The sequence below is a fragment of the Diplotaxodon limnothrissa genome, linkage group LG13 (assembly GCF_057381915.1).
Source record: "Diplotaxodon limnothrissa isolate DT_005_m linkage group LG13, D_limnothrissa_male_GT1.1, whole genome shotgun sequence".
NCBI classification, from domain to species: Eukaryota; Metazoa; Chordata; class Actinopteri; order Cichliformes; family Cichlidae; genus Diplotaxodon; species Diplotaxodon limnothrissa.
The window spans coordinates 17,924,969-17,952,876 of record NC_140608.1 but is presented as its reverse complement, the minus strand read 5'-3'; the positions used below and the strand labels follow the sequence as shown (position 1 = coordinate 17,952,876).

At 41.4% G+C, this 27,908-nt stretch overlaps 1 protein-coding gene across 2 annotated transcripts in view; it reads left to right on the top strand.

The window, feature by feature from the left end:
• Nucleotides 1-27,908, top strand: part of mcu (mitochondrial calcium uniporter) — a 60,336-nt gene that overhangs the window by 17,586 nt on the left and 14,842 nt on the right. The window contains exon 2 of one of the 2 annotated variants that reach the window (XM_085368790.1): nucleotides 9,538-9,648. In XM_085368790.1, coding sequence (XP_085224916.1) covers nucleotides 9,538-9,648 — 111 coding nt within the window. Of the gene's footprint in view, nucleotides 1-9,534; nucleotides 9,649-27,908 lie in introns of both variants that reach the window. The other variant, XM_085368789.1, reaches the window with a different exon arrangement.

Genomic DNA, 27,908 nt, shown 5'->3' with positions numbered 1-27,908 from the left:
TCTTTGGGAATGCCATGACATTAAACATTTTAATAGCTATCCTGAAAGTGAACATTGGCCAGTTCTGATTAATTCCCTTTGGAGTCTCAGTCACTGTGAGCCATTTAAATCTTTTTAAATGTTCAGAACTTGTGCACAAAAGTCAAAATCTAAACACAAATTAACTGAACTAAACAATCACAAATCTTCTAAATTAATGATTTCAACTCATACATTTACATTATGATGAAGAAAAAAATAGTCTTATACTGTAGAAATGTAATGTGTGTTACTATTTGTTTTTCATCAAATACACCAGCCTTGTATTCACAAAGAGGAGTATGTCCTTGTACAGAAAGTATTTTCACAGCTATTTATTACAGTGTGAATCGCTCACCAGGGCCAAAATATTGCAGTGCGCTGTTAATGTACAGTAATGGCTGCAGTGCAAATGATATACAAGCTCATAATTCCACATTTAATTCTGGTTTAATGAGTTGAAGTGTGTAGCGCGAAGGGAAGGTCCTTCAATCAAGTGGTGTGGGTGGTCCTGCAGATGTAAAGGATTTACACAGTTTCTAATGCCATTTTAACCATGTGATTGAAAGATATCTATGTGGCCTTAAACATAGCATTTTGAATTTCATAGTAGATATAAAACCAGTCATTACAAGGTTATTCATTCTGAATTTACTGTAGGTGTGCATAACTAGGCACGATATGTGAAATGGGGAAAATTTGCTGAACAATTTTTTTTCAGACTCTAGTCATCCTGTGTAAGTATAAATTTGTCCCACGAGGAACCAACCAAACCTGTCTTATGTAAGCCTCAGGTTAAACAAATGACAAGCCCTTAAATATGTGATTCATATGACTGACTAGAGTTACAGCACAGGCTCAACTTGGAGTCACGCCTGAGCTGCTTCAGCTGCAGTGTTGTGCTGCCGTTCCCCAGACTCTTCTTTGGGAGGCTGAAATAAGTGGTGGTACAGGCAGAAGTTCAAAGGTTATTTGAGAGAATTAACCTGCAAAGCCACAGTGTGCCTGTGTTCCTTTACTACATCAGCTCTGGTAAGCAGCTACTTTCTGCAGTACTCTGTGAACCCGCCTTCGAATGTAAGCCATATTTTACTCCTTGTAAGCTAAATTTTGCTTTGTAACTTCTTGTGCAAACAGTAAGTGTTGGTGTTGATTGATGGATTTCAAGAAACTGTAAAATGTGGCCTCCTTTGTACTGATGTTATAATTTGCCGCAGCTATTCAGTGCCAGTAGGTTCTTGCTATTTGTGGATTTCACTGATGCTAAGAATGAGTTCTTTTGTTGTGATTACTCAGACGCACACAACCACACATTAAAAGACATGCAGAGCAGAAACACACACAGAATCTTCCCTCTCCTCTCTGATGCTTGTTCGACCCGTCTCACTCTCGCTGGTGCATGTGCTTCCTCCCCCTCACGCCCACATTGCTACTCTCTGCTGATCATAAGCGTCATGATCATAAGTAGAAGGATGTGCATGTATCTTGTATGACATAATACAAACATTACAGTCTATTTCCATGTGTGGTTTCCCACTATCCATTGGCTGCACCCTATTTCTAAATCCTTCCTGTGTCATCTTCAAATCATTTGTCTTTAAAGCTTAAAGACCTCCTTTTTAAAAGCTAGAATGACTAGTAAGGGCTTTAACAGTGTGATAAAGTCAGCAGCGTATGTCCTGACATTTCCGGGCCGTTCCAGCTCTCCAACAAGACCAACGTTAAGGTGTTGCGTTCTCTGCCCTTCTAAGCTTTATTTAGGTAACACCTGGGGCGATAAATCAGGAATATATTTTGTGTTGGATATTCTGTCTCACAGGCTCTCCTGCGCTCCGTTCTTTAGTTTGCTCTTATAGTTCCCGAGACACCTGGGGCTGAAGCTGCTTTGTTGCCGTATTCCATTATGAATGAAGGCAGTTTTGAGGCCCACCCATTCATCTCTGCTGCAGCTGGAGAAGCTGAGCTGTCAGCCTCGCTCTCTTGCACACACTGCCTTCATGAACCAGATGTGTAAATCCCACACAAACTGTGTGATATTAAATGACAGAGGGGGGGTAGTGCATGTTTGCATCCCATACATTTGCAGGTGAGCGTCCGCATTTGTCAGTTAGGCCAGACACTGACCTTGGAGCCTTCTCCTTGTCTGTTTGGTTCATATTACTTTAGAACAACCTTGCGGTGTGCTTCTGGTAATTTCTTTGTCCAACCACACGTGCGCGCACACACACACACGTTCATCTACACAAAAAAGTCTACCTGCCCTTGAGACCACAGGCCTAGTCAGATTCACTCTGAGTGTACCTGCTATTACCCAGTGGAATGATCTTATATCACTGACAAACACATTGTTGACTGCATCAACTGTGCTGTTCAAACTTTCACACCACATAGAAACTAAGCAAGTGTTTAGGGTGACGCTCACTGGACGGTGGCTTCCTTCTTCTGTTGTTATTTAACACAAAGCAAGGATGGACAGATGACAATGACTTGTTGCCAGATACCTTGTTTAGAAATGGCTTTTCCACATCAGAGCTTTGGCAAATGAATGTTATCTGGAACGCACAGACTTCTTCAGCCGCTTAAATGGAAACATCCCAAAGAAAATGGAAAGTGTTTACCTTTGAAACCCATGGCTCACACTTCATAGTGTGCAAAAGGACGCAAATAAATCACAATAAGCTTAGTGTCAGAGAGAATGATAAAGACAAGTCGAGTATTAAAAACTCAAAGGAGCTATTGTTTGTCAGTTTGCTTTAACTTCATTAAGAGGTCAGCTGGTATTTTAATACTGGGTTAGTCATGCTGTGTTGTCTTTAATTAAGTACAGATGGACAAATTAAAATAGTTTGGATGTGATTAGTCCTTATTTTAAAACTATGTTTATGTATGTATGTTATGTTTTTGTGTAAAGTCTTGCAAAATAAATTGAAGCCTACTAATTTTGTTTTAGTCAAATTTTGCATGAAAAAAATTGTTGGCTTACTAAGCAGTTTAGTAGACGTTAGTGGTTTGCAGCACAGTTTGGACTTGTACACATCAGGCACGGTGTTCATGGCCAGCGTTAAGTTACATCAGTTTATATTGATGTCGATTCAATTCAGTCACTGAATTCCGCCTTTATACTAGCTTCACGGTGTCTAGGAAAGCTGGTTATAAAATTTGTGAAATATCTGCTTACATCATGTTGAATTCGCTGTGCTGAACCCAAAAAGAGCAGTGAATACAGGCAACACAGGCCAGCTGATTGTATCCTCATAAAAATAATTATGGGAATTATTTCTAGGTTATTATTTTCTTTATGCTATAACGCTGCACCCAATCTTAGGGCTCCCCCAACCGCCAAATCTCACTTTAACTTAAACCCCCGGCTACATCACCCACTCCTAAATGTTCCCATGTCTGTGATGGGATTTCTTGAGTCATTAGTATCCTCTCTTCTTTCCTGGATACAGTGACCGTCTATCCTTCAGCATCTTCCTGTTGCTGTGTATCATTACAGATCATCCAGGGAACCCCTGTAACTCAATCAATTCTTAGCTATAAACTACTTTCACCATCCAGCGGTCGCTCAGCAGCCCCTACCTCACTTTACCCTGCATGTGCAAGTACTGGGTTACAGGGTGTGCTTAATGTGTTGGAAATTTCATTTAAGCCTCCTCCTCTCGTCTCCTATCTCGCTCACTTCATCTTTCCTTTCGGTGCCCAGTTATTGCTTGTAGCCAGCGCAACCCACCACCGCCCTCCATCCTCCCTAAGGCTGGCTGGCTTTCTCTCGCTGGTGCTGGAGAACTAGAGAGGCTCACTGAACCACGCAGGAGAGGAAGGCAAGGAAACGAGGAGAGATGGGACAGATCAGATTGATTCCTTTAAATTGTACAAAATATTGTAGTGCAGAGTCATTAAAAAGGTGCACATGTGGATTGCACGCTGACAGCAGAATTGCAAACGAATGCAGAGAGACAACAGACTCTGCATGTCAGTCTCTTTATGTACCCAGTTTACTATATTAAATAGCTGTGTGCAAATGAGGACTGGAGGATATTATAGCTCACTAGGAATAAATAGTATACACAAGTTATCCCCAAAGAGTCTTTGAGCATCCTTTGGGCACATTTTGTTAGGACACAAGTCTGCTTGTGTTGTTGTTACTGTAATTGTCCTGTTTGTTAAAGCCATGGGGAAGGGCCATTGTTTATTAAAAGCTATACGTGACATGTCACTGAGTACTAAATGGGTAATTTGCAGGTTGTATGTAAGGAAGTGATTTTTTTAAATAGACTATTAGATCAGTTGGTTGTTTTGTAAAGTATCAGGTACGAGTCTGAATCATTTTTTCTATGCCAGTATTATGAAATGTTTCCATGCAGGTTGTGTTTTGTGTGTATTTCTAGTAGTAGTATTTCTAGTTGTTGAGGTGTATTGGCTCTTAGGTAGACTGTTTTGAAAGCACAACGTCTGATGCGTCCTTTGAAGAACACAATCAAAGTGTTGCCTTTGCAAAAAATGTTTGAGGAATGAAATTGTTGGGTTGGAGCCAATGACTGTGCAGACATATTTTGCAGCATATTGCGATGGTTTTCAGTCTAAAAGCTATTTGTGCTTGGATGTGCATATACGTTCTCTTTTTTGCCCCTACAGTACATACCCACACACTTATTTCACTGCACAGTCTTACAATGAGGCTCACTTAACTGAGCATCTGTGGTATCTTAATGGTTAGCTACTCTGAACTGTGAGACACGCAAGCCTTCTGGATGCTTGCTGATGAGCCGATCCCAGTAATTATAGAACTGGAGTTGCTGGGAATCACCTCAGTTCATGCATGGGGGAATGCGCAGAGGTGACAGATTTCTGGAGTCTCGCCCTGGATCAGAATTCATGTAAACACTCCGGTGGGAGTTGCTGCAGATCAGGCAGCACTCGGGTGTCATAGCATGGGAGACTGACAACATGCAAAGCTAATAATAACTCCAGTTTCGACTGTTGTGACTGAAGTTACCTGCAGAAACGGAGAGCTGAGCTGCTCGCCAGAGTTTAGGTTTGATGTGCACATCTGTGATCAGTGCAGGTTGGTCCCTCAGCAGCTCCAAGCTCATAACACACCGTGCCATAAATCAATCAGTAAATCAATACGCAGCAGCCGCTGAGTTTCACGCTGGGACAAAATGTGTGAAGCAAGTCTCGAATGTGTCACATATGATGTGGTGCAGAGATGCTATTTTATATCTAAAATCGCTCCCCAAAAAAGAGCACTGAGCCTATGGTTTGAACTCTAAATACATCTATCCGTTTTTAGCAGCGTCTTATGCTAGTCTCGTGCTACTGCTGGGCAATACTGCTGTGTTTTGTTTTTGTTTTTAAAAAAAGGAGATCCATAAAATCTATAAGTACTTACCTTGTTTTTCATTATTAGGGAAGACATCATTTCTCCATTGATATATTGGATATTTTAATGCAACAGCTCTCACCCTAATTGAGACAAAATATAGTGTTTAGTATCGTTTCACAGCATAAGCAAGTCAGAGCTACATACGCCTCATTGTAGTTTGGAGTGAATGGTTGAAAATCTGCTTTTCTGCTCGCTGGGTAACAAGATGCACTTCCTTTTTTTCTGTTTTTTTTTTGTCACAGTGAAATTGCTGCCTTGTAAGCAGAAAATAGGCCTTTCCTCTCACTTGTTTGTAGCTTGTTGTGTTTTATCTACGAGTAAAAGTGTTGGGATTTAACCAGCTTGGGGACGTTTGTGTCAGGAGACAAAGTGATGTGTTTTGAGTGTGCGTGCCTCCTCGGTTTGTCGTAGGTAGTATCTAGAGAGAGCAGCTGTCGTCCTCAGTGGCAATCTAATCAACAGAAATAGATGGACCCCCCCCCCCTCGACCCACCCCTTCCCTTTCTGTGGGTGGCAGGCCGGGTAGTGCAGAGAGGTCACAGCAACCTCATTGAGAAACGCCTCATATATCGTGCCGCATTAATGAGAAGAAACATTTGTCATAGTTTCAGTTGCAGTAATATCTGTCTGTGGAAATTAATATGGTGTGGTTTTGGCCTTACATTGGGGCTATCATTGTTTTTTTTTTGGATTTGTGTCCTCTTTTATATTGATTTATGTGCAGCACGTCTGAAACCTTGGTGGGTTAATGAGTCATCTGGCCCCAAACAAATAGAAGGGAGTTAATTGTTCAAGCAATAGCCTGCACTTTGTTTCCCGCAGCTGATTTTTGGCGAGGGCTGGACTTGTTATTTTGTTTAGTATTTTGTTTGAGTGTTAATATACAGTGTAATTCTTGCAAAAAAAAAGAAGGTCGGGGGATTGAGCAATATAAGCGTATTATTCTGTAACTGTATTACTGCAGTTTGAATTCGCTGCCAGGGTGAGTCACTTTGGTTGCTTGGCAGAGAACTTGCTTCATTGAAAATCACACATCACAGCACCAACAGTTCAACAAATACGCTTCCTCCTCCACACTAACAGACCAGAGGAGACTCTCTTGGCAGTTCATGGACACTTTTTATAGGCACTGGAGTCATGAATATAGGCTCCTCCTATGAGTTAATGTGGTGTGCCTGACCTGTCACAGATAAGGAAGAGGCAATAATCCCTCTGCAGCATGCTATCTTGGTACCAAGGTCCATTCCTATCTTCATGTTGAGGACACTGTGTTTGCAGCTGTGATATTGCTCTTTGCTAAATGGTTTTAGTGGTCGTTCCTACAAGTGTGACCACTTGCAGACATTGGGCTCCTAAGTGGTAATAATACTCAGTTGCGATTTATGTTGAAAAGACTTGTGTCAAACACGGTTATGAACAGTGGAGAGTTTCTTTCATTAACTGTCCTCCGCAGCCCTTTCTATAATTAAATCTGCTTGTTTACTGCCGTAGAAGCTGAGAGCTGGAGGGGAGGAAAAAAAATGGGATCGGTGCTGGTTATCATAGCAGCTTGGCAAGGATGCGTTATGCTTGAGCTTGACTAGTCCTGATACTCTGCAAGTGTGCGCAAGCTGACTTTTTCGTTCTTCTTTCATAGGATGTATTCATCGAAGAGACACTACAGATTTAATTTCCTAAAGTTTTCCTTGTGTAACGATATATGATGCACAACTGTACGTATGTCATTAAAGAATTACTGCAATACAGAGGTGTCTAGGTATTGCAGTATTAGGGAAGTAGATTACTGTGGGTAAGGTGTTGATGAGTTAATGTTGCATTTACTGGGCTGTTGGTTGGCAGATTGGTTAGTTGTGTCAGCGCACACTGCCAGGTACACGGGTGTTCCCTGTGTGCAGCTGGCATGCTGTCCTTCTGACTCTGTGTGTTTCCTTCCTCTGTCCAGAAACACACAGGTTGGGTAAAATGCGCTGTGATTATTGTGTGAATGTGATGGCTGTGTTTTAAGGTGTCACCTGTCCTACAAAATCCTTAGAAATGGTCGAACTTTGTGCGGCTCCGAGCAAGAGTGCGTTAAGAGGTTAAGGGATGTGAAAATACTGATGCCACTCTCAGGTGGTAAACAACATTATGTCGTTTTCACACTTTGGTTTGTGTACAATTGTTAGATGCTAGTGGGCGGATTTTGTTAGCTTTAGTGAGAGCCAGGTTCCCATATAGTTACAGAAAAATTGCAAGTTTTGGCTCTTTGTAACAGATCAGGTGTTTAAGGTAAAGACATTAGAAGCACTCATTGACGTTTTTTATTTTGGTTTTTATTATGTGCATGCACTTTTTTTCATTTTCAGTACAGTTTAGCACATCATCTTTGGTTCCTGTTTTATTTTGAACGGCTCTACATTTCAAACGTAACGGTGACAGTGGGTGCATTTCACACCTGACCTTTTTCTGTTGTTACTGCTTAGTGTGGAAGTCTTAGAGCTGGTTGGAGCTGCCAATATGTAACGTGTCCACATCTGTGGGTAAAAAACGCGTAGTTAATATTTGTTGTGGGCAAAGTCGGTGCACTCTCAGTGTTTTTTGTACAATTTTATCTCCACCTAATCGTTCCTTAGTGCTGGGAGGCACAAAATATTGGAGTGCGCATTTTGAAGGTGAAAGTATTTTAGTCATTGCAGTCTACTGTGACTCTTTCATACACTTGCCCACACACACACTTCTGCTGCTATTTTCTGCTTTCCAAAAACGTCCTCACACTCCTGTTTAGTAACTCACAAAGCTAAGATATGTATTTGTGTGTATACAGTGTAGTGTATACAGTAATGTGGAGAGAAAATACGTGTTCTCAGCACTCCTCCTGCAGTTTTGTGGTAACTTTTTGCCTCAATAAGTTGAAGTGATCATTTCCTATATATGTTTATCAGTCACATCGTTGTTGTGGCCCATTCTTGTCTACAGCTTTGCTTCAATTCATTGAGCTCTCTTGAAGTCCCAACACAGCATTTCAACCAGTTTCAGCTGGCCATTGTAACACCTTGAGTCTTTTCTCTTTCAGTCATTCTGTTTTCGATCTGCTGGGGATCATTGTCCTTATTTCAAACATACTTTAGCTGTCAGACAGATGGCCTCAATTTTCACTATAGAATATAGAGGAGCTTTGAGCTGTTGAGCAGTCCTGTGACTGCAAAACAAGCCCAAATCATCATGTGTCCACCACACTTAGTATGTGTGAGGCTTTTGTGTTGAAATGCTGTTTCGTTTTCACTCATCATGGTGCTGTGCGTTGTCCAAACATCTCCTCTTTTGCCTCGTTTGTCTGAAGGACATCGTTCCAGACGTTGTGTGGTTTGTTCAGATGTAACTTTGCAAAAATAAGCTGTGCCGCCATGTTCATTTTAGAGGAAAGAGGCATTCTTTTGGCAACATGTTCTGTTTTTTCTAATTGTACTGTCATGAGCTTTAAGATTTAACATGCTAACTGAAGCCTGTAGACTCTGACATGTAGCTCCTAGGTTTATTTTTATTTTTATTTTTTACAATTTATAAAGCATTACATGATCTGACCTTGGGGTAAATCTGCTGGGATGTCCCCCTTTGGGAAGATTTTGGCATCGTGTAACACACACTTGAATGCTACAGACTAGCAAACTGCTAAAATGTCTCATGTTCTCACTTGCTAATGATGAGTTACCCCTGCAAAGCATGAAACATAAAATAACTGCCAGAAAATTCAAATGACTTAATTTGTATAGTTTTTGCTACAGCCAGCATTTTCCCAAATATGGTACACTTGGGGTTACAGGTTTAATCAGTTGCATTTGATTATTAGCACCTGGGTGCTACTTACCCTCTTAATTGGAGAAGCAGTAAGATTGTGCTTCTTTTTTGACTTGCCTGTGTTTACCAATATGTGCACTGAAAACCTGCCTTTTCCCTCCCAACCATCGCACAGAGATCACATTCCCAAATATCAAATCTAGCGTATTTTACACTTTTCCTCAAATATAATAATAGTCAACTTGTGCACAACCTAAGAAGTAGAAAACTGGGGGGTTGGATTTTGATCATCCCCGCTCTGATGATGATGTCTCCTATTTTGACATTTGTGTCTGTTTGTGGCTTTTCTTCAGCAGGACGTACTGTCTGCTCCTTTCCCCCATCAGACTGTCAGGAGAGCACATGGCCTACGGTCAGCAACCCACTCCACACTCTTCACCCAGCCTACCAATGCCCTGTCTCCACAGGTTAGTGTGTCCGCGTGCATGTGCATCTGTATTATAAAGGAAATGAAAACAATAGATTGTCTTACTGATTTCTGGGCCACTTGGCCTCAAGAGGAAATCCATAGTTAGTTGTGTCTGGCTCATTGATGTGGGCAGCCTTTGACAGCAGCTGGGTTTAGCGTTGTCAGCACTTCCTGACACATTCATCACCTATTGCACTTGTCATTTGTAAAGGTCGGTCAGGGAATGGTTGTATTATTATGCAACTGAGACCTCAGATTGTTGTAGGTATTGAATCGATATTGGCTGGCTGAATATTGCCAGTCATTGTAACTTGCGTCACCCAACCTTGAGAAACTACTAGCTCTCCTTTAGTAAAACTTTAATATCAGCTCTTAGTTTCGTTTTTAGTGACCATGTAAATGCTGATAGAATAAAATCTTGTGCTAAACACCTGATTTAGCACAGCATCCTTTTTTTTTTTTTTTTAGTCTAGATCGACATGCATGATAATTACTGTTCCCATCAAGTCTCAGTCGTTCACTGCTCGTTACTCTCTGGATTAGGAGTTATCAGTTCTTTCATTTTACCTGCGTCTCCTTGATGTCAAGACTAAACAACCCTCTTCATCTTTCAAAGGCTTCTCCATTAAAAAGCTCTTATTTTGGGAGAAGCCTTTGAAGGCTGATTAGATCATTGGACATCAGGTTTTCTAAAAACGGTCACCAAAAAAAAAATATTCAAATGGTTTCACCAGTGGAAGCCCACCATTCAAAACAACCTCCCCACAGTGGTTTTTACCCTCTGATTCAGTGTTGTTGACAGCAGCAGCGTGAGCTGCCGCACGAAGCCGGTTTTCCTATCAAACCTTATTACGCCCTGCATATCATTATCCTGACAAGTATGCATTTAGATTATAAACAGCACCGAGACTTTTCCAAATGGGGAGTGCCACATCAAAGAGGAGAACGGGCAAACAATGTCGGTGACATTTGACTTTGATGTGAAATCATCAAAAAACTTTTCACCAGTTTCGTGCTACAACTACGGAAACTTAAACTCGATGGTTATGTTTGTGTGCACGGTAATACTGCAAACAGTGGTTAGAGCTTCACTGCAGATGGAGATTTTACTTGAAAACTTCAGTCACTACTACCCAACTTGCCTGTCCTCTCATGTTTTCCTACCTGAAGGCTGCTCGGGTCGTTGTTGTGGCAGTCCTCTATGCGATTCAATCTCCTCTGTAGAGAATCTTTTGTTCTTCAGGCGCAGTTCAACTCCATCATCTGGGACTGCAGCTGGTGACAGTTTTCCTTGTTCTGCTCTGCTGCCTCTGTGTTTCAGTGACCCTCCTGCTCAGAGCAGAGAACAGAACAAGGACTAAAGTTGCCAGCTGATCTCCAAGTTGGTGGACATGGAGTCCATCTATGGCACGAGGCTCAATGCAGACGAGGGATTGAGATGTCAAGCAACAATACTATACAGTATTTACTGGGGGGAACTGTTCACATTTCCTTTGAAGATTGCTGTCTGCTTTCAAACATCATAGTTGTGCTCGGCTTGTGATATACTATCATGACCTGGAAGTTTGAGCGGTATCTTGTTTTTGCTTTCAGTCCATTGTCCGTTGTAGTTTTTGGCTTTGCCTGTTTTTCCTGTACAGTTCCTTTTAATTTCCCCACGTCACACACGTTCTACCAGAGTGTGGGAATCATGGTGTTAACTGTTGATAGGAAAACTTGTGTCGGCTTTACCAGCTAATCAGGAAATGAACATTCTGAATACTTTGTCTGTAAAATAGCATTGGTGCATAGCTCTTTAGTCATAATGAGGAATGGGTCTATTGTCATTCAGAGTCGTTTTTAGAGAAAAATAACAGCACTGTCCAAATATCTCAACTTCACACAACACAAATGCAGGATGTAGATATTTAATCAGCTGGGACTTTGGTCATTAAGTTAAAGTGACAGGATTTGTATCCAGGCAACCATATGCCGTATGTGTTCAGTTAAGTCCGTTGGGAAAATTATGATTCACATCTCAGATTGTGATCCCACACAGATTTAAAGTTAAGTTCTCAAAATGTCTAATACTCCTGTGGAGGCCTTTTCTTTTCTTTTCTTTTCTTTTCTTTTCTTTTCTTCAGCACAGTTCAATAGTCCTAAACTTTACTTGCTTATGTTTGAATCAGCTAAGCTGTCTGGTATTTTGAGCGTTGCAAGATAACAAACTTAATCTGAAAGAAATTGAATGAGTCTGTTATAGTTTATGTCTGTTGCTGGGCTCAGTAGCGTGATATCAATACCAGATGAATTTCTTCCTCAGTTACAAATTTGATAGACTGTTTGCTATCCGTTTATTGAACCATACTGCAGGGGGGAAAAAGACACAATGATACAAGTGAAACTTTTGTTGGATAGCTCGAACTCTGCGGCATTTAAAGTCAGAGGTTTTGGATGTAATCTGCAGCACTTCAGTGAGTTGTTGTCTGAAAAGTGCAAATGCTAAATCTAAAATCTGCCCAAGATAATTATTCATCAGTTCATGTTGTAACGATTTGGTGTATTCAATGTGGCTATGTACACATGGATCTCTCTCTGGGGGCTTCCCATGATGCACTGAGTGTTTCTTCTTCACTCACAGTGTTTATTCAGCTCTCTGCATGTAATCATTATTATTGTTATTAATCTCTGGCTCTCTTCCACAGTGTGTCTTTTGTCCCGTCTTCCTCCCCTCACTCCCATCTGGTCATGGCAGATGGCTGCCTCTCCCTGACCCTGCTTCTGCTGCGGGTTTCTTCCTGTTAAAAGGGTGTTTTTCTTTCCCACTGTTGCCAAGTGCTTGCACAATAGGCGGGAGGGGAGGGGGGGTCACCTGATTGTTGAGGTTTTCCCTGTATTGTTATAGGGTCTTTATCTTACAATATAAACCTCCTTGAGGTGACTGCTGTTGTGATTTGGAGCTATATAAATAAATTACAATTAAATTGAATTGAATTAAAATATAACAGTCCTTAGATCTGACAGAGTGACCTTTCAACTTTGCTATTTTGTCCTTCGACTCATCTCCAACTCCTTGCACTTGGTCTTCCTGTGACTAAGATCCAGGAAGAATCCAATAAAACAGATACATTATGGAAAAATGATCATTTCAAAGTTAAGCGTCCGTTTTTTTTTTCACCAGGAAATACTCTTGACCCTGCGACGTTATCCTTGCATGGAATAAAACTTTTATGATGAGAACACGATATTTATCCCTTGAGTGCTTGTAATCCTTGTGCAACAAATAGCAGCGCATTAGCTCGTCTCCCCCTCTTTTCTGCGTGTGTTTATGCTGTTACTTGGAGCAAATGTATGTTCAGTGTGCTTTGTTTGTGCTCTGTGCTTATGTGTCACTGGTCTTTATGAAATGAAGAAGGGTGGGCATGGATTTGCACAAGGTGGGGGTGGCTGTACAATGAAAACCGAGCCGAGGCTTTCTCTTGGAGTCCTGTTTACATTTTGCTGCAATGGGCCACTTGAAAAGGCATCGGGTGGAGTGATGTTAAATGAGAGCAGTGCACAGTACACACAACTTGCCTTGCCTGAAAGTAACAGCTTTAGCAGCGGACTGTATTAGCAAGTTCACTGTAGAATGACGCAACAGAGCTCACAGGAAGCCCGTTCCCAAGCGTCCCTTTCCCTGCCATTTACCCTCAAGAGAGACAGCTGTTTGTTCAGAGGGCAGGGGAGGGAGGAGACATGGACGGCCCAGCAGGGAGTGTTTGCCTTGCTACGGCCTGTTGTCTCTGCGAGGTAGAGCCGGGGATGATACTGCCTGAGCCGTAGTAAAACAAGGAAACATCAGCAAAACAGAGATGCTGTAAAGAAGCACAAGAAATCAGGCTGCATAAACTTGTTAGCTTTGATAACACTGGCTCTAAAAGTGCCTGCTTGCACTGTCTGCCGTTTGTATATAGCACTGTTATCAGTCAACACCCCCCCCTTTCATCTCATTGACACCCTTCTCCCTCGCTCCTGCATTGCTGCAGTACAGGCACTTGTCTCCTCCTTGGCTAAGCCAGCCCTCTCTCTCTCTTTCCCTCCCCTTGTCTCCAACCTTTCCTCCCTCCCCTCCTCGCTCTGCCGTTCTTTGGCATCCTTCAGTTTAGCTGCAGCTTCCCACAAGGCCCTGATGGGTCAAAGCTACACAGACGCGCACACACAAAGCAGTTTACAGCAGCGCCATTCACGCACGGACCTCTCGATCCATCTGCGACTCGGCTCCTGCGGAAGGCAGCCGTGATAGTTTTAACAAAGTTGTCAAATGTCAAGCAGACACGTGAAGAGAGAAATCTAAAAGGGCGGGTGTCGTGGAGGGGGGCACAACAAGTTGCTGTCTCCTCACTTGAGCCTTGCCAGTTCAGCTCATGAGTTCAAAACTGCAGGGCACGCGAGTGGATGGATAAAAGATGGAAGCAGAAAAGGTTCGGGGGGTGGGAGGAAGGCAGCAATCATCAGGATGGCAGCTGGTAAAGGTGTAGCATACGGCAAGGGCAGTGAAGGTGTCGCTGTGACTGCAGTCTGCAGAGCTCTTAAGCAAGTCACATTCATCATTCACTTTGAATCATGTCTATAGCAAAGCTGTGTCGAATAGATGTGTCCTTTTCATGTTTTGACCAGTTTTTTTTTTTTTTTTAAAAAACAACAAAAAAAACATTTGTTCAGTTCAAGGATTTATTGCCTTTTCCAATCCTTTTGTAAGAGGGTGTAATCAGTAATCTTCACCTTCCTCTCTGACAGGTGGGTGTAGTTCAAGAGCCTTTTACAGAGAGAGCTCAATGTACAGGCTTGCATCAGAGAGACGAGGGGTTGAGAAATTGCCACTGACTGAAAACTATGGCTGTGCTTTTTGGAAGGAGGCAGGTGTATTTTAAAGTGAGCCATAAAACCTATTTGTTGCTGTATTTATATGATGCACTGAACTCCCTCAGCAGATGTGGCCAATCGCCTTTATCCTTGAAGCATAATGTTTCATTCTGAAGCAGAGGCTCGAAACTCGCTCTGTCTCTATGTTTGCGTCACTTTCTCGCCTTGAACGGCGCTGATTTAATGGACTTTATGGAATACCTGCGTTATGAGCCCGATTATTACACATCTGCCACTTTAAGCCAGAAATGAATTTTGTTTGAATGTCGTCACAGAGCATTAAAACGTTAAACCCGTTTCCCTCTTTTCAGTCATTTTAAACCATGTCTTTTATAAAGCTAAGCAATAAGTAGCCTTGAATTTAAGTTATATGATTAACAACATTGATGACAGCATGGACATTTATCAGAAAACACAAAGCTCTCTATTTTAACCCTCTCATCACCAATAGTGTCCTGCAAAATAAAGATTAATGGCCTGTTTCAAAGGATATGCACAGTTTACCTCAAATGCTCAAGGAGACAGCAATAATCAACGGCAATAAACTGCACTGAGTTTTTTTGTTTTCATTATCTTTTATTGTTTGAAAGCACCGGCAGACTTGTTCGGCTTTAATTAAGTCAGCAGGTAATTAGGATGTCTGTATGCTTGTTTTCATATGACTGTTTTGAGTGACGGCACGCAGCGAGGAGAGACACCGAACCAGCGTTTCGTCAAGCGTCATCTGTGCGTAGCTCTTTTTGTTGACTTCTAGTCAAATGGATTATTCCCGAATGACACGCAGATACTGATCGGCCTAGCGAGCCTTAAGCCTACTTTAAAGTCACAGATGCCATCGCCGGGTCTAATTGCATTATTGATCAGTTTGTGTCTGTTGGAGCGTTTTGCACACGTAGCTGCAAAAATGAGATTTTTTTTTACTGCTTACGTTTCCAGGCAGCGCGCATTTGAATATTTATCAGGTAAACAGAGCACTGAATTGAAGTGAGGATAAAAAGGATATTGTTGTGAAAAGGAGTGCGTCTGTTTTATGTCCCGAATGAAATGCCACCACCATCAAAGTTATGCTTCAGAGCGCCTGTAACTGTCGAGAAATAATTCTCTGCCGATGCGTCTGATTATTTATTTTCCACTCTGATTTTAAACATTGGTGTAAAATAACTCTTGTGTCTGCGTGTTTATCCGAACTGAAGTCCTTGGGCGCACTCCTGTAACCGATAACAAACTCGGTATGAAGAATTTCAAAAAGGAAATCAATTTGCTTTCAGGATGGTAACTGACATTTTTCCGTCAGAGTATCAGTTATCCAGTTGAATAAATCTATTGATCTTCGCATCTCAAACTCCCATTGATTTTGTAACCTGCCCGCCGCTCAGCAAGCCGTCATTACATCATTAGAGAAACTGCTGCATGCTTGAATTTTGTGATTAGTTTGGGATCTCCTCAAACTAATAGTAGTGACTTAAATCTTGCTCATCTGACTGGCCAGTCATGGCTGATGATTAATGCTGTTTGTAAATCGTCATCGTCATGATGTCGTCTAATAATAACGCGTTTAATTAATACAGCCGACACACGTGGTTAAATCTCAGTCAACTCTATGTCGAGGCAACCTGATGATTAAGCAAAGAAAAAGCGTGCTTATAAACTATGTGCTGATATTCGGAAATGCAGATGCCTTGCAGATGTATTTTATAAAATCCTATTAAACACAACTTTATGAGCGCCCATTAAAAGCATAAATCTCATAAATATCATTACTGTTGTACAAAACGTTGCTTGTCGTGCAAAATTTCTTGTATGATCATCAAAAACATAATTTAAAAACACTGTCAGGTTAATTTTGAATCGATAACTTTTTTCTTTCCTCCCTCTTTTTATTTTATCTCAGAAAGCCTCAGATCAGCTGAAACACTCAGTTTATTTAAATCCAGGTTGAAGACTCACCTGTTCTCAGCTGCATTTGAATAAAGCACCAAATCCACACTTTAAGCTTAAATTTCAAAACTTACATTTAACTACTGATTTTATCTACTGTTCTGATTTTATCTGTTTTGATTTTATATACTGTTGTTTGTTTGTTTGTTTGTTTGTTTGTTTGTTTGTTTGTTTGTTTGTTAATTAGTTAGTTAGTTTATTTGCTTGTTTTAATCAATTTTAAATCACGCTTTTTATTTGTTCTTGTTTCTAATGTCTCTGTAAAGCACTTTGAATCACCTTGTTGTTGAATTGTGCTATACAAATAAACTTGCCTTGCCTTGCCTTGCCTTGCCTTGCCTTGCCTTATCATCTTCAATTCAAGAAATTAACCAGGTTGATGATTCGTTCCATTTAATGGCTTTTGAAAGGTATTGATACTCAATACTGTCTATTTGATGTTTACTTATATTCTAATTGGGAAATGTAGTTATTATCTTTAGTAGTTGTCTTCAAGGCATTTTGTTGTCTGTAAGCTCTGTTTAAATATATTTTAATGAAATATAAACTCTCAACAAGCACTTTATTAGGTGCACCTTCTCAACTGCTTGTATTAGCCAGTATTAGCCAATCATGTGGCAGCAATTTGATGGTTGAGACTACCCGCTGAAGCTCAAACTGAACATCAGGAAGTAGAAAAGATATGTTGATTTGTTGGAGTATTTCGGAAAATGCTGATCTGCTGGGATTTTTTCCCAGACAACCATCTCTGGGGTTTACAGAGAACAGATAGGAAAAGAGGAAATATCTGGTGAGCAGCAGTTTTCTGGGCAAAAATGCCTCGTTGATGCTAAAGGTCAAACTGCTTCAACCTGATAAGAAGGCATCTGTAACTCGAATAACCAGCGCTAGAGTTGGTAGAGTTAGAATTTGACTGAAACAACGTGAAGTCATGATGCCCTATACAGTTTGGGCTTGTGGTGGTGGTGTAATGGTGTAATGGAGATATTTTTTAGCATACTTTGGGCCCCTCAATATCAACTAAGCATTGTTCAGACACCACAACCCAGCTGACTGTTGTTGCTGACCATGTCTGGTGACTATTTATGACCACAGCTTGCCCATCATCCGGTGGCTGCTTCCAGTAGCATGCCATGTCTGTAGACTCAAATTCCTTCCACAGTCACCAGATCTTAATCCAACAGAGCACATTTGGGATGTGGTAATATGGGTGATTCATTACGCATGTGCAATTGACAAATCTGCAGCAACTGTGCGATGCTGTCATGTCATCATGCACCAGAATCTCTGAGGAATGTTTCCAGCATCTTGTGGTTGTGCCATAAAGAATTAAGGCAGTGCCAAAGGAAAGGGGTCCAAGCCAGTACTATCAAGGCATGCCTAATATAGTGGCATGTGAGTGTATTTATTAACCAGCTTCTGTGTAATCTAGTAGTCTTCTTTCTTACAAGCAGGTGTTCCTTATAATGTAAACACGATGTTGGCATCCATGTAACAGAAGTCTGAATAGGAATAATTTTTCTTGAGGATCTTTTGATGTTAGCTGAAATGTGCATAATCCCACAGCCACAGCCTAAATACTGTGTTTATAGGGGCTCCACTTTGCTGGTTTTTTTTAACCTACATAATCGCATTAAGACTAGATTATTTCAGTGTATTAATTTCACTGCACTTCCTGTGATGGTATAGGGTGACTTGCAGCAACATTTTAATTATATGAAATATGAAATACAATAAAAAAAATTTAAAAAAAACACAAAATAATTGGCCTAAGAAAAAAAAAGTCTAAACCCCTGTGAACTGTGTTAAAAGGTGGGTTGTGCTGTTATTGAAGGGCTGTCTTTGATCACTGGTGTTAAGTGGAACAAACTGGGGTCATGCTATGTCGGTAAGCTTGCCAGAGGTTGATTGAAGCTGAAGCTGTTAAACCTCTAATATGTAGTAATAACAGCTCTAGGTGATTAACTCCACATACGCATTATTAACACGTTATAAAAAATAAATAAAAGGAAGGTGTTTAACGTCATGGTTCACTTGGATTATTTCAGAGCTGCAAAAATTAGTTGCCAGCTGGAGGCAACTTGCCCAAACACCTCCTCTAACATCTGATGATACAGAATTGAGAGAGGGAGAGTTGCAAACAGGTAGAAACAGTGCTGGGGGGTCGAACAGTGAAGTAGGCCCTTGAGGAGGGTCGAGAATCAAATCGCATTGAAACAGGATTGAGTAGAAGAGCAGAGGAGGCAGGATGAGCAGCATACTGATGATGAGGATTAAGATTGTGGATAGGAGCGTGAGGGCAGAGAGATATGGAGACAGGTTTTTGTTTTTTCCTTTTTCCCGAGCATCAGTGATGTTGACTAGCTCACTTTGATTTTAGGTCACGATGTCATTTGGGAGGATAAAAGGGCAGAGATGAGAGGAGGAGCAGGAGGTGATATGAGGGGAAAAGTGACAAGCTTTAACTAAGGAGTCGCCGGCAATGCGGTCTGATCCGTCATTCATTTCAGCGTACTCTACTAGATGCCGCTTATTATCGTCAGCCTTGCTTGGTCGGTGAGTCAGCACGACGTGTGATTTCAGTAGCTTGTAAAGCAGAGGCCATCACATCGCCCGCAGGCGTCATCGCATTGCTGCCCAGAAACCCTTTGAGATTTGAAAACTGGGCTGTCTGCTTATTTGACTGCTGTGACTTCGATTCCCCTACTCTGCAGGTGGGTGACATGACAGTAGCTTCACAGAAACCGGCCCAGTTTCTGCTGTCCAAAGTCTGTATGAGGGTAAGCTGCTTCTCCACATGGCCCCACGGCACAGAGCCTGTGAATATTTGATGCTAGTTGTGAAAGGCCTGGAGTGAAGCGTTTGTTGTTATTAAAAATCTGACAAATAGGACCCAAATGTAAAATCCTGGACATACCATGTCAGAAAACACGATTTTATCTGAAAAAAAAAAATCCTACTGTAGACTGCCAATCACAAACAGTCAGCATTATTTATTCTAACACTTATTTTATTCCGTGTTAACACACAAGGTACACCTACTGCGTCATTTCCTGACGTGCTCAGTACTAACAGCCTGCCTGAGTCACTCATTTTGTAATGCAGAGTGAGAATGTGGCTGCTTCTTATCTCATCACTGGTGAGTATTTAAAAACGAGGTCTTAACCCTTAATTTCCCACGGGAATGCTGGCAGGCCAGTTTTACACATGGTTTTTAAATGACCGTAACGCCATTAGATACAAACTTTAAATGGTTTTGGAAAGAGGAGCAGACAAGCTTGACAGGGGCATTCGGTGTATCGCGCTAGCATGAAGCATTCACAAAGCCCTGCTGTCTGAACACAGACAGAGAAATGAGCTCCACCTAGTTTTTTCAGTGTCCACGTCACCGTAACTCCTCAGCCATTTTGAGCTAAAGAGAAAAGTCAAATGGTTCTTGAATGATGAGAATTATTTTATAACCCCAAACAGTAAGTCCAGGTGATGGCCATGGGTCATGCTATGCTGTAAGTTCGAAAAGTATAGTTTTTAGCCCAGGGTATTGTCATTATGCTGTCAGGAAGGGGGCAGCTCGGACGCCTAACTTCATGAACACGATAACTAATCTACTAGTAGACGGAGGGTTCGCACTGGCAGCCGACATTATTTTACTGCTGTGTGACACAAATTTGTTAAAACTCACTTCTTGAAATGTACTTCAAAACGTACCTTTTCCGGAAGTGGAAGTGCTGCTTCACTTCTGTGTATTATACTCTCAGTGAGAGGAGTGTAATAACCATTATTCTTTTACCATTCATGCATGTAAAAAGGTAAGCAGTACACAGGGTTGTTCCTGGTTCAGGAGGGGGTGACTGCACATATAAGGCTTATATGAAAAAAAATCTGTGCATTTTATGTTTGAGGTATTGAAACCTCATCAAAACCTCATCAGATTGTAATTCAAAGATTTCACTGCAGATTTTCTTTAATTTTTAAGCCTTTTCTCAAACTTAGATATCTGTCACCTCAAGTCTTAGCAGTGATACCCCCGTCTGGGTCATTCAGACAGAGAGCATTAAACTCCTCGTTGTCTGATTTTAAGGAGAAGCTAGGGAAGGCACAGAAGAGGCATATGGTGTTACACACCCTCTCTTGGTCTAGCAGAAGGCCGTGGTGAAAGTGGAAACTGGCACCAAACACGTTGGCCAGAGGGCCAGTCAGGCACACGGGCTGTAAAGATAACCCGCCTTGATTACGCTTACACTTGGAAAAACAGCATCGCAGTTAGAAAACACTGAGGCCAAAAAATGAAAGGACTTGTAACAGCAAATGCCCACATGAGGTGAGCTGTGTGTTTCTGTGCCGCAGCTCCTTCAGAAGTGTCTCCTCCAATCTGTGTCTGATTGGCATTCGTGAGCTCAGTTCGCTGGCTTATGTGCATGCAATATGTCCACGCGGACCACGGCTAAATAAAACCTCAGGCAGACTTGCTGACCGATCCAAGAAGCAAAAATATTTCTGTGAATTCTGTTGTCCAGACTTTTGTGGACTATTCCCCTGATAATACAAGATGGTTAACAGTACTAGCTGAACAGTGAGATGACTAAGACCAAGCATTGATATTCTTGGCATTTTTAGAGAACCCTGTTTTTGCCGGGTGAACTTTAATCTTTTGGCATCTAAGTCATATTCAAGGCATGGGCACAGTCACAGAGGGGAGAGCCTGTCAAAGTTCCTGAAAAGAAGCATTCCCAGGCTCGGCTCCATAAATAACTGATGCTGCTTGAGGAGGAGTTCACATTGGTCTGTGACAGACCGGCCGCTGCCCTCAGTGTGACCTTGCATGATCGCAGAGAGCAGAGTCACAGGACTCTCAGGTCAACTCTAAACTACGGCTGCCACGATTAGTCGACTAGTCACGATTACGTCGACTATCAAAATCGTCGACGACTAATTTAATAGTTGACGCGTCGTTTGAAGCTTTGTAAGATCCCAAAAGACGCAGGAATAAGTAGTAGGATTTAAGAGTGTAATAACGGGCTGAAACAGAAGATGGCAGCACTGCATGTACAAGGATGCCAGCTGCCGTTAAACCCCGAAGAAGAAGAAGCTGTGTCCCAGAATTCATAGCGCAGCCCAGCTCAGTTTCCAACAATGGCGGCAGCTAGTTAGTTTTAATATTACTCCTATTATCTTTCTGGGTCCCAAAATAAACGGTTAACATATTTTCAGGCTTGAATGTAGCTGTGTAAACCTCAAATATCTGCTCAGTTTATCAAGACACCACATATTTTCAAAAAGCGCTCTGACGTTTTCGGAGACGTCTGTTACCCACTAGCTCGTTGGCTAGCCGGGGGCAAGCCTCACTAGAGCCGCTGAGAACATCGAATTCCCGGCAAATCGTTTTCAAACCCACTGCCTCAGGTTAAACATATATATAAGTCACTTAGACAACTTAAAAATGTTATTGTTTGGCTTTTTTCAGTATTTTATTTGTTCCTGAGTAAATCGGTTTGGCTGAGATTAAAGTTATAGTTTTTACACAGCTGAATAAAGCAGACAGCTGATCATCAGAAGTGTGAGATGCTCGAGAATATACTCTGGTGTCCCGTTATATTTTAGATAGCAAGGAGCAGACAGCTGAGATTATTAAACTCCACCGAAACAATCTGCAAATGTCAATAAAATTTAATAAACATCTTGTCATCATCATCATCTTGTCTTTATTTTTAGTTAGCACATACCTTAAACACTTAAAGCTGTAAGCTAATGATAGTTATATAAGAGCAGATGCACGCTGTTGCAATAAGCTGTACGTTGTACATCCAATGAATGCAAGATCTGATTAGTCGACTAATCGCAAAAATAATCTGTCACTAGTCGACTATCAAAATAATCGTTTGTGGCAGCCCTACTCTAAACCCAGGAAATATTGGTGAAACAGGCACAGCTCTAGTTGTTTCTTAACCATTTATGGTAATCGCGCCTCTCTAATAATGTGTTGCAAATCCTTCAATGGGTCACCAAATGAAGAAAGAAACTGCATTGTTTATATAACGGGAGATAAATTATATAATTTGTTGTGGTATATCCTGTAAATTCTATAATTACCCTCCTCTTTCATCTTTGGACCCTGCATTCTGGCCAGGTGGATGGTTTCAGTGTGAGCAGGCTAGCTCACTGGTCTGCCCTATTAATCAAACAATGATGCAAATTTCTCTGAGAAGAAAGACCAGAAACTCCCCAATGCACCCAGTCAGGATTAATAGCCACCTGGCTGCCTTGGAAATTTAAATTTGACATTTTCATTGTTGAACTTTACTTCATGTTTTGTCTCAGCTGACGTTTTTAATTAGTCCCTCAACTGAAAAGCTTGATGAAAGCGTTGCATTTCCTTTACCCTTTTAAATACTCACATCTTTGGAGTTGAGGATGGATGCTGCTAAAAAGCATTCATATAACAGGAGTATGGATCAGCTTAGATTTAGGGAGGAAGAACCGCGCCTACGTGTTTCACGGTTCAACATTTTCTGCTTTTGTGCCGAGCTGTGCTGCTCATTCACTTTGAACGTGTTGCTGTGATCTGCTGCTTACGTTTAAAGTCGAGGACTTTTTGAGCACCAGTCCTGACAAAACGAGATGGTTGCGTGTGCAGTCCAGCATGTTGTGAGACGTCTCACAACGCAATGCAATGCAAACAGGACGTTTGGCTAATGTAAATATGGGAAAAGAAAGCTAGCTTAGGTTAGCCTGGTTAGCTTCCCCTGTAAGTGAAAGGTTGTTGTTATGACAATCGCACCAGCAAAGATACCCATGCCCGTCTCAGACATACCCTCATGCATCTTCAAGGCCACCTGTACATTTGAATCCTCCCCAAGGACAGTTACCAACAGTTATTTTCATTTCTGATAAATCTAATGATTAGTTAGGCACCTACTCGAGTGCACAGGACAGTTGGGAGAAAGAGACATAAGACAAAGATACAGATAGTGAATGTCATGGTCTGATATTTTACATGTATTAACAATAGAAAGCCTACAATAGTGGTGCTATGCGAATCAATGGTCAGCGACTAGTGCTGCAGCTGTCTATATGTCACCTATGTCTTGGAGGATAATAAGATGTTGCCTTTATGCCTGTCAAAATTTCTTTTGCAGAAGTGTCATGTATTTTTAGATTCAGTTATAACTCCAAAGAATTAACTATCAGGACTCCATTGTGAATAAATGTCCCTAAATACACTTTGATATCATGGAAAGAAAATGCTGCTCTTAATTTTCTGCAGGATCAAAGTGATCCAAACTTCCTGTTTGAATAATACATCAATGGGTACAATGCGAACAGGACGTTTGGCTAATGTAAATATAGGCCAAAAATGATCTCAAGCTGTAGGCCATGATGTAGCTCACTACATTCACTTAACTGCTGGACAATCCCTTACAGCATTATTGTAACTCTTTCATTTAGTCTGAAAAACAGTACTGTTACTGTGTGTGTGCAAGATGTTCAGAAAGGCGTAACAACCTGGAATATAAAGCTTTATGACCTTAATGTTCAACCAAGTAAACATGTTTACGGGTATTATGAGTCTCAAGGTAGAAAGTTTGCGTATTTCACCGTTAGCGGAAACCGAACTTGACGGTCAGATTTTGGAAGCCAGGCAAAAGATAAAACAGCAGAAGGGTAAAGTGGAGCATCTTGTGCCTCTAATAGGGGTGGGTTTTTATAATCGATTCATCGATTAAAATCGATTCTGGCTTGGATAACGTAAAATCGATTCATTAAAATCCTGAATCGATTTTTTAATATAAATTTATTTTGTCCGAAATGCCAGAATCTCTGGTGACATCTCACAAAATTTCAAGAACCACCAAACAGTAAATGAGAGCAGGTACAGGGATTCTGCACATAGACTTAAACACACAGCGCGACCCGCGGATCAGAATCAGTTAGATGTCGCCTTTCTCACAGTCGGGGCTGAAAGCCGACAGCTCGCTGATCCGGGTCCGCGCTTTGTGTTCACGCCCTTTATGCGCTGATTCTAAAGCTGTTAGTTTGATCTCTCTCCAAACAATATTGACCGAACCAGCAGCAAAAGAAGATCCAAACGCTTCACATAAACATCGTCATGAATTCACTCTTTTACTGTTTTGCTTCCATTGCGATGCGCAGCTCTCTCTCTCTCCCTCCCCCTCTCTACCTCTCTCGAACAGTTTCGCTTTCTTCATTATTCGCTTGCTTGTTACGCACAAGTCTACTGTTGTTTACAGCGCTGTCGGCCGCTGTTTTTTTCCCTTTTACATTCTTCCGAAAAGAAAACCTCATTTCTGCTGTTCAATACTGAACAAATTTAAACTTTTTAATATTATTCAAAATGCAAAATGCTTAGCCGTGTGTCTAATAAAACCGCTGTAACGTCAGAGGTAATGTTCATTAATTAATGGTTTTCTTTCGTTTTTGATGTACTGCAGAATATTTTTATAAAATCCCAGGCCAGGAAAATCACCTACATGTTTTTCTGTGTTTTATCTTCAGCTACTTTGACACAAAGGCATCTGCTGTGATGCTCACACCTTGGATAAAGTCTTGCGAGTGTCAGCTTCCTTTTTATAGATACAAAAATATGTAAATGTTCTGATCTGAATTATACTTCTGACTGTCAAAATTTCCCAGATTTAAATCGAATCGAATCGAATTAAATCGAATCGTGGATCGAATCGATTTGGGACCTTGTGAATCGGAATTGAATCGATTCTAGAAATCAGTGACGATACCCAGCCCTAGCCTCTAAGCATCAGTGATGAGAGATAAATTGGTGGTGACCTAGTACTAATGCGTGCTCTGAACATGATATATTATTCAGTGTGGGTTTTGATATATGTGATCATGAACTCTGAAACCTAGAGGGGAATGTTTTTGCCACAGAAAATTGTGTCTGTGCCTCCTTATTGGACCATTTACAGTCACATAAAAGTGCATCCCATGGAAACTGCCTTTTGGCACATGTGGACACGCAAACACTTTAAAACATACTGTGAAAAGTATTTTGCACTCGTCTCTTTGACGTTGCCCTACTGCAAATTTTAAACACTCTCTCATCTAGATTTCCTTCAGTTGTTTCAAGGTGTTTTACAGTTTCTTTGCATGTACTGCCCATTTTAAACTCGCCAAATATGAGCCATAACATAAGCCTCCATTTCATCCTTCATTAGCTATAGTGTGGTCATTTGATCAGATCATTGTCCTTTTAAAACATCTGCCTTACGCTCAACTTCAAGACTGATGCAGATTCGTAGTGAAGTCATTTACTGCAAGCTGCTCAGTCACTGAGACAGGGACATGGGAGCAGCTCCAAAATAAAAACACTCGACTTCACTGCACCACACATTTCTGCTGTTACATCTCTGTCTTTGATTTGTCTGTACAGAGATGAATAAAGGCTTTGCGTGTTCCTGCCTGCTCATTGGCAAAAGGCACTCTTACTCTGTTTGTTTGGAGATCAAATTGCACAATCCCTTTCTGATCACTGATCAACAAATCCACGCGTTACCTGCAGATCCTGTGATGACACGTTGGGATTTTTGGCTTTTTTTTTTGGAATCAGCTTTACTAAGTTCCCTAATACTTTAAGTGATGCTGGAGTCTTTACATCATCAGATCTTTGTCTTCTCCACCTTGGAAGTAGGTGCCAGAAAAATCTGTTGCCATCTTTTTTTTGTTTGGTGTCAGACAGCGCTGCTGTAGGGTTAAATAGTCTGTGGCAAATTGGTAGTTAATTGAAAACAAGGGCGATTTTAGGTGATTGTAAATGTATTTAAATGTGCTTTTATTATACGGAAAAATCTTTTCGCATCCCTTCCTCGATGCATGGGCATCCAGAACCTTTTCTTTTCTTAGCGAGTAGGTTTCATCTGTCACTCTGTAAAGACAGTCTAATATTTGGGATCTAATCTGGAACCCCTGATTGAAGTTTTATGAATTTGAAGGTTTGATAAATGCTGTGGTATTCTTAGCTCATCCACAGATTGAGCCCCCCCCCCCCCCCCCTTTGTGTCAGCTTTGCTATTTGAACACTTTGGAAACTAATGAATGCTTAGATATGATATAATACAAAAAAATATGATAAAAGTTCCACATATTCCATAAAGTCGTCCTTTATGACAGACTATTTAGTAGATAGGCTATGGCACAAACTTGGGGACGATGTCGCAGTTTCTTCTGTGCCCAAAGCAGCAGCCGTAGGAACAATTAGTGTGGTAGCCACAGAGGAGCATTGTGCAGTCTTGGAGAGAGCAAATGGGAGCTACTTTATTTCTCAATTCAAAACAACTGTTTTACCCATCTATAATTAATGCGCCTAGAAACTGGGTAATGCCAGTGCAAAGTGTAGCTCTGCTCGCAGAGGGGTCCTATAACGGTGGAAAGTGTGTACGGATAAGAAAAATACTCCCAACGCCGCTGGTGATTGGAGGAGGAAATTTGGGAAGATAATAAGAACTGAGCATTGCTTACTCAGCGGCATCGATCGGAGCGTGTGGTACGTGTAACGTGAAGGAGCTACAGACCTCCACCTTTTCACACTCTTGAGGTTTAATCGATGCTGTTAAGGTCACCGGTGAGATCAGGGCCAGTGTGTAAACTGTGTGTAGGCAAAACTGGATTTTCATACTCTCAATTATTTCTAAGAGAAGAAAAATAAAGCTGGAGGGGCGAGATAAAAAAGATAAAAACAACAAAGAAAAAAGTTCCACCTACTAGTCTGAAATGGCATATTGAGAGGAAAAGTATTGCGTGACTAAAATTAAAACACTGACACAAGCAGCTAGTGCCATCTGGTGCATGAACCATCAAAGAGGGTCTCGGTGTGCCGTCGCGCTGACCACACGCACATGAATGTGTGTGCAAGCACTAATTTCTGCATACTCTCAAATGTGAGCCCAAGAACAGTGCCGGTCCTTCTCGTCGGGATCGAATCCTTTGAGGAGCAGCGCTGTGGAGCACAATAACCGAAAGCTGTTGTCTTCCAAGTAGAGGCGTGAAAGCCTGCACTGCTGTTTAATAATGCATCAGGTTCTAGTGTTGTTGGTCTCAGGGAGGGGAGAATGGGTGGGGGGTGATAGGGGTATGACGGTCAAACTGGGCCCGCACGTCAACAGTCTGATTCATTCACTTCTGAGATGTTATCTCGTGGATTAAGCGGGCTATGAGCTGGAATTAATTATCCAAAGCATGTTCAAGTCCTTTAAGGCAGTTTATTGAAATGGAATGAGCAATTAAGCCGGAATTATTTATGTCTTGCTGTAACTATCTTGGAGGGGTTTGGTGTTTGGATATCCTAATCAGGGGAGGGTTGCTTTCACTACGCTGCATTGCAGTGCAGGGATCTGATCGGCACGGGCTTTTGTGGGGCACACTCTGCTCTGACACGGTTTCCCTGTCGGCGTGCGAGTCGCGATT